Source organism: Uranotaenia lowii, chromosome 3 (genome assembly GCF_029784155.1).
Source record: "Uranotaenia lowii strain MFRU-FL chromosome 3, ASM2978415v1, whole genome shotgun sequence".
NCBI classification, from domain to species: Eukaryota; Metazoa; Arthropoda; class Insecta; order Diptera; family Culicidae; genus Uranotaenia; species Uranotaenia lowii.
The window spans coordinates 131776964-131784135 of record NC_073693.1 but is presented as its reverse complement, the minus strand read 5'-3'; the positions used below and the strand labels follow the sequence as shown (position 1 = coordinate 131784135).

The 7172-nt window shown below is 43.6% G+C and overlaps 1 protein-coding gene across 1 annotated transcript; it reads left to right on the top strand.

Moving 5' to 3' along the window:
• Positions 1-322: 322 nt before the first annotated feature.
• On the top strand, positions 323-3810 carry LOC129752620 (uncharacterized protein K02A2.6-like). The gene is made up of 3 exons (XM_055748395.1): positions 323-2077; positions 2151-2448; positions 2510-3810. The coding sequence occupies exons 1-3, from the start codon at positions 323-325 to the stop codon at positions 3808-3810; spliced, it is 3354 nt and encodes a 1117-aa protein (XP_055604370.1).
• Positions 3811-7172: the final 3362 nt, after the last annotated feature.

Sequence of the window (7172 nt, the reverse complement as noted above, 5' to 3'; positions counted from 1 at the left end):
TTCCGATGATTTACGTCATAAACTTTTAGAAAAGGAACATCTCACAGTCGATAACTTACACAAAATAATAAACGCATATCAATCAGTGCGTTACCAGTCCGCCCAAATGAAATCAAAAAGTCAAGGTACCACAGTGAACCGTCTCTACGATAGATTTCCCGGAAATGACCAAAGCTCGAAGAATCCTAGATGTATGCGTTGTGGACATGAACGTCATGAGACCGTTCAAAGTTGTCCGGCATATTACCATAAATGTGAACGTTGCGATAGAAAAGGTCATTACGGATCAAAATGTAAATCCAATAAGCGTGAAAATTATAAAATGCGTAGAACGATCAACTTTGATAAACGAAACTCTCCACGTCCTCCAAAATTTCCTCGAAGTGTTAATCATGTTGAAGATACGGGCTGCGAAAATTCTTCGGTTTACAATATCGGTAGCTCAGATGATTTGATTTCGTGTCTCGTTGGGGGTGTTGATATTATAATGCTTATCGACTCGGGTTCCAAATATAATTTGATTGATGACACAACTTGGCAATTAATGAAACTGCGAGGTGCCACAACTAAGAATGAACGATTCGAAACAGACAAACGTTTTCTGGCTTACGGTCGTGTTCCGTTAAAATTGTTAACAGTTTTCGATGCTGAGTTGGAGGTGAAAGACAATGACAAGTTACTACAGGCTTCAACCACGTTCTATGTAATTGAAAAAGGGCAACAACCACTACTGGGAAAAGTTACGGCAAAGCAAATAGGGGTTCTACAAATAGGGTTACCTAGTTCCCAAAAAGCAGTTGTATACAATATTGATACAGTTAAACCATTTCCCAAAATGAGAAACATCGAACTGACCCTTCCCGTTGACAGAACTGTCCCTCCAGTCATCCAACCTCTACGACGATGTCCTATTCCGCTCATCAAAGAAGTTGAATTGAAAATAGATGAACTTCTAAAGCTTGATATTATTGAAAAGGTCGTTGAACCGACTTCGTGGGTTTCACCTCTAGTTCCCATCGTGAAGGAGAACGGTGAACTTAGGCTATGCGTAGATATGCGTAGACCAAACCAGGCTATTAAACGATTAAATCATCCTCTTCCTGTTTTCGACGACTTGCTGCCACAATTCAGTGATGCCAAATATTTTACTACGCTTGACATCAAGCAAGCTTTTCACCAAGTGGAATTGTCGGAAGATTGCCGTGACGTTACTACCTTTATTACTAATTGGGGCTTATTTCGTTACAAAAGACTACCATTTGGGGTTAACTGCGCCCCAGAGCTTTTCCAAAATCTCATGGAAAGTATTCTAGCGGGCTGCAAAAATACTGTGATTTTTATAGATGATGTGGTCATCTATGGATCCACAGAGAAAGAACATGATGGATCACTCAAACATACCCTCGAAGTACTCAAAGCCTACGGAATCGTATTGAATGATCATAAATGTCAGTACAAGCAGAATGAAATACGATTTCTTGGTCATAAGCTTTCCTCTAACGGGGTTGCCCCTGCAGAACAAAAAGTCAAAACCATTTTGCAATTTCGTTCACCCAATACTAAAGAGGAATTACGCAGTTTTTTGGGTTTGGTCACATACGTTTCAAGGTTTATACCAAACCTAGCGACAGAGAATCATTTATTGAGAGGTCTCATCAAAAGTAACACACCGTTCAAATGGACCAATGAACACCAAAGTTCCTTCGATCGTATTAAGCAGCTTATTGGATCAGCCAAAAACTTGGGATATTTTGACCCCAAAGATCGGACATTGCTGGTAACAGATGCTTCAGGAGTTGGATTAGGTGCTGTACTCATACAGTTCAAGAAAAACCTACCTAGGATCATAAGCTACGCCTCAAAAAGTTTGTCAGACATCGAAAAAACCTATCCACCCATCGAAAAAGAAGCTTTAGGAATCGTATGGGGGATCGAGAGATTTAAAATGTACCTAATCGGGATAGAATTCGAGCTGGAAACGGATCATCGTCCCTTGGAAGTCTTGTTCACACCTACTTCTCGTCCTACGGCGAGAGTTGAACGTTGGTTATTGCGAGTTCAAGCTTTTAAGTTCAAGGTAATTTTTTTTCTTATAATGTTGAAAAAAGATAATTTTTAAACAAAAGAGGTCGATAAAAATTAAATTTCAGGTTGTTTATAGAAGAGGGTCTGCTAATCTGGCCGATATCCTCTCCAGATTAGGTTCACATGTCCAGGATGAACAATGGATCGAGGATACAGAAATTTTTATAAGACGGGTTATGGTAAAGTCTATTTCAAACCTCATCGAAGAGGAAGAAATCTCTTGCTTCGACTATGAAACGGAAATTATCATTCGAGCTGTACAGAACAGTGCTGCAATCGATATAGAAGAAGTCATTCGAGCTACCGAAACAGACTTAGAGTTGCAAAATCTAAAGAAAAGTGTTATGACTGACAATTGGAATGGTAATAATTTGTAATAAAATCGATGATAATAGATTTCATTCGTGACATTTTCAACTTGTAGGTCATTCTGGTCAGAACGATTTGAAAGCTTATATCCCTTTTAAATCAGAGTTTTCTGTTGCAAATGGCTTGGTGATGAGGGGTTCCAAACTTATTATCCCTCATTCTTTGAGACAACGGATGCTTGATTTAGCTCACGGAGGACATCCAGGTCAAACAATGATGAAACGCAGACTACGTGAACGATGCTGGTGGCCAGGTTTAGATAAGTCGGTTGTTGAAATGTGTGAAAAATGTGAAGGATGTAGACTCGTTCAAATTCCGGATCCACCGGAACCTATGATCCGTCGTCCGCTTCCAGATAAACCATGGATAGATGTGGCCATGGATTTTTTGGGACCCATGCCAACGGGCGAATATGTCTTAGTCGTTATCGACTACTACAGTCGTTATCTTGAACTGGAAATAATGACTAGAATAACAGCTCAAGAAACTATCAAGAGGTTGAAGCGTATATTCCGGGTATGGGGTCCCCCACGAACAATCACCCTAGACAATGCTAAACAGTTCGTATCGAGTGAATTTGAGGAGTTTTGCAACTCTCAAGGAGTACATCTTAATCACATTTCACCGTATTGGCCGCAAGCCAACGGTGAAGTTGAGCGCCAGAATCGGTCTTTGCTTAAACGTATGAAGATTGCAAATGCTCTTTATAACGACTGGAAAGCTGAACTTAATGATTATTTAGATCTTTACAACAATACGCCACACACCATCACGGGAAAAGCTCCCAGCGAACTTCTACAGAACAGGAAATTGAGATCAAAACTTCCACAGCTTGATGACCTAGAAACTATTCCTCCAAGTTCAGATTTCCGAGACCAGGATCAGGAGATGAAATGGCTTGGAAAACAACGAGAAGATGCTAAGCGTAGAGCACGCGTAAGTGTGTTAGCACCAGGAGACACAGTATTGATGAAAAACGTTTGCCCGAAAGATAAACTAGCCACGAACTTTCTGCAAGAAAGATTTACCATTACAAAAAGACAAGGGTCAAATGTAACGGTTAAATCTAATGAAACCGGAAAAACATACGATCGCAACACATCTCATTTGAAGCGCATCGATAAGTCTCCATCACCAGATCATCAAGCTGTAGACAGTAAACTCCCCGTAGCAAACCCTTTGGCAGACATATCACCGACGGATAGCAGTAGTGATCAACAGAGATCACAACACCAGAGATCACCGACACCAACACCGGACGAGCCGGAAACCGATCGGGTCATCTACCAAAAGTCTCCTTTAGTTTTAAGACGTTCATCTCGCGTGTCAAAACCACGTAACTGTTACAGTCCGTAATTTGCGTTTATGTAGCGATGACTTACTTCATGGAAAAATAAATGAATCTTCTTTTGTTATATTATAAAATTGTTTTTCCTTTGAAATAAAAGGGGATGTGATAGCCTTGCCCCTGCTTACTCATTTATCATGATGCATCATTACACCACACATGAACTATAGCGAAAGCTCTCACCTCCACTCGACATATGCAGATAGACTATACTGGACCACCGCCACGAATAGACGTGTTCGTACCACTAGCGCGAGTCTCACAGAAGACAAAAAAAAACTGCTAAGGACGAGCAGCAGTTAAAGGCAACCTGGCTTTCTGCGGCGAAGAAGGTGGACAAAGTGGCTGTACAAAATCTGATGGCAGGGGTTAAGCGTAAGGCCTATTATATATCTTTCCTAAATTTTATACTAATTAAACTTGAAAAATAAATGTAATATGATTTTTTAAATAAACGATTTCACCGATTTACACACGTTTTCCCTTGACCAAATTTTGACCGTATCACCCTTTAAACAATACACATAAATGAGAAAGTGTGCAAAATTTGGTTGATTTTTACCCAATGGTAAAAAAGTTATGCCCTGTTGAATGTGTCGCAATAATTTCGTGTTCGCCGTTTAGAGTCGAGCGAACTCGTGGATCATTCTTCGCCTCTACACTCCGTTCCCCTGCATGCCGACAAAAATGGTTCTTAACACTCGTCGCGCTCGAATACTCCTTTATCAGTTGACTGGAACTGTTAAAAATCATGCCCCGCATTTCGCCAACCGCTCGTCGAATAACACCTTCTAGCGCCACGTTGAATATCATGCAGTATAGACTATCGTCTCGTCGAGGCCCCCGGCGCGATTCGTATGAACTAGACAATTCACCCGAAATCCGCACACAGCACTGCATTTCATCGTCACATTGATCAGTCTGGTCAGCTTCCTATCCATGATTTTCCACAGCTTGTCACGGTCGATCGATTTTGTTGGAGGGCTTTGAAGTCAATGAATAGAGGGTGCGTAGGGACTGAGGGTGTTCACGGCATTTTTGGAGGATTTGCCGTAGTGTGAAGATCTGGTCCGCCGTAGAACGTTCCTCTATGAAGCCGGGCCGATGACTTCCCACGAATCTTTTTGCTTTTGGCGTTAGGTGGCGGAGTAGAATTCGGGACAGCAGTTTGTAGGTGACATTGAGGATTTGTAGATGGGACATATTACCCCCTCTTTCCACTCCCAGGTCTGGTCCATCAAACGGTGTCGACAATCGGTAAACTTGTCTGGGCCCATTTTGTTGAGTTCAGCTACGATGCCATCCTTCTCAGCCGAGTTGTTGGTATTCAGCTGGCAAAACGCCTCCTTAACTTCACTCATCGTTGGGAGTGGCTCACCTACGTCGCGTCGTTTGCTACGCGCCGTCGATGTATCTTTCCCCACTGTCTTGGTCTCCTGCATGTGCGCCATTCAGGTGTGCATCGGAGTGTTGCTTCCACCTTTTGATCACCCCACGATTGTCCGTTAGGATGCTTCCGTCCTTATCGCGGCACATTTCGGGTTGTGGCCATATTGGGGGATGCTATGAGCTTCTGATAGAACTTTCGTGTTTCATGCGAACGATGCAGCTGCTGCAGCTCTCGAGCTCCTCCAGGCGGTGCTTTTTCTCCTGGGAAATTCGGACTCGCTGCCTCTTCCACTGTTGGTGATTTTCCTCGTTTTGACGGGAGCTTCTCTGCACGTCTGCCGCCCATTCATTATGTCGAGTTCATTCTACATGCCCGATGACGTTCTCCACAACGCTGCTGATGGCTGTCTTGATGGTATCCCAACAGTCCTCGAGAGGGACTTCGTCAAGCTCGCCCTCTGCCGGCTGCGGTGTTTCGACCGATTGCGCGTAGTCTGCTGCGCGTCCTCATCTGTTCCAGGCAATTGCAAGTTACAGCTGTTTTAGTTGGGTGCACCGACTTTTTTTCAATTTAAAGCTATTAAGTGATTAATAAATTCTTTTTTTAAAGAAACACCCCCACGGAGTGGAAAAATTTGAGAATTGGAAAGTACACCTAATAGGAAAAGTTCTTAGTTTTTATATAAAATCCAACGTTTGCGAGTATTTCGTAACGGTTTTTTGCCGCTTGGGAGGGGTGATCACCCCGATCACCCCCCCCCCCATAGGACCGCGCCTGATGAGCGTCATGTACAGGTTACACTCTGTGCGAAGGATAAGTCTACTCGACCGCAGTTTGCCACCGGATATCATGGCTGGTGTCATTGTCTGCGTCACCAGTGAGCCGAGATAAACAAAGTCTTCGACTTTCTTCAGCTCATCGCCGTCGATTGTGACCTTGTTATTACTGGACAAGCGAGCTTGGTTGGTCCCGATCGTGTAGGCTAGCATATATTTCGTCTTGGACGTATTAATCAGCAACCCAATATTTCCTGCTTCCTGTTTCAGTTCGCGGTAGATCTCCTCCACCGATGCAGATGGTCTGCCGACTATGTTAATGTCGTCGGCAAAGCAGATAAGTTGACTGGATCTGTTGAAAATCGTGCCTCGCATTTCGCTCATCGCTCGTCGAATAACACCTTCTAGTGACACGTTGAAAATCATGCAGGATAGACTATCGTCTTGTCGAAGTGCAAAACGCGATTCGAATGAACTCGACAATTCACCCGAAATTCGCACACAGCACTCCATCCATTCATCGTTACCTTGATCAGTCTGGTCAACTTCCCGTCCATGATTTTCTACAGCTCGTCACGGTTGCTCGTGTCGTATGCGGCTTTGAAGTCGATGAATAAATAGTGCGTATGGACTTGGTGTTCACGACATTTTTTGAGGATTTGCCGTCGTGTGAAATTCTGGTCCGTCGTAGATCGTTCCTCTATGACTTCCCACGAATCTTTTTGCTTGTGGTGTTAGGTGGTGGAGCAGAATTCGGGACAGCAGTTTGTAGGCGGTATTGAGGATTTGTAGATGGGGAATATTACCACCTCCTTCCACTGGTAGCTGTTCTGTGTCCTAAATCCAAACCATCAACCGGTGTAGGCAATCGGTCAACTTGTCCGGGCCCATTTTGTTGAGTTCAGCTACGATGCCATCCTTCTCAGCCGAGTTGTTGGTATTCAAAGCCTCCTTAACTTCACTCATCGTTGGGAGTGGCTCACCTACATCGCGTCGTTTGCTATCGATGTATCTTTCCCCACTGTCTTGATCTCCTGCATGTGCGCCGTTCAGGTGTGCATCGGAGTGCTGCTTCCACCTTTTGATCACCTCACGATTGTCCGTCAGGATGCTTCCGTCCTTATCCCGGCACATTTCGGCTTGCGGCCATATTGCGGGGTGCGATGAGCTTCTGATAGAACTTTCGTGATTTATGGGAACGATG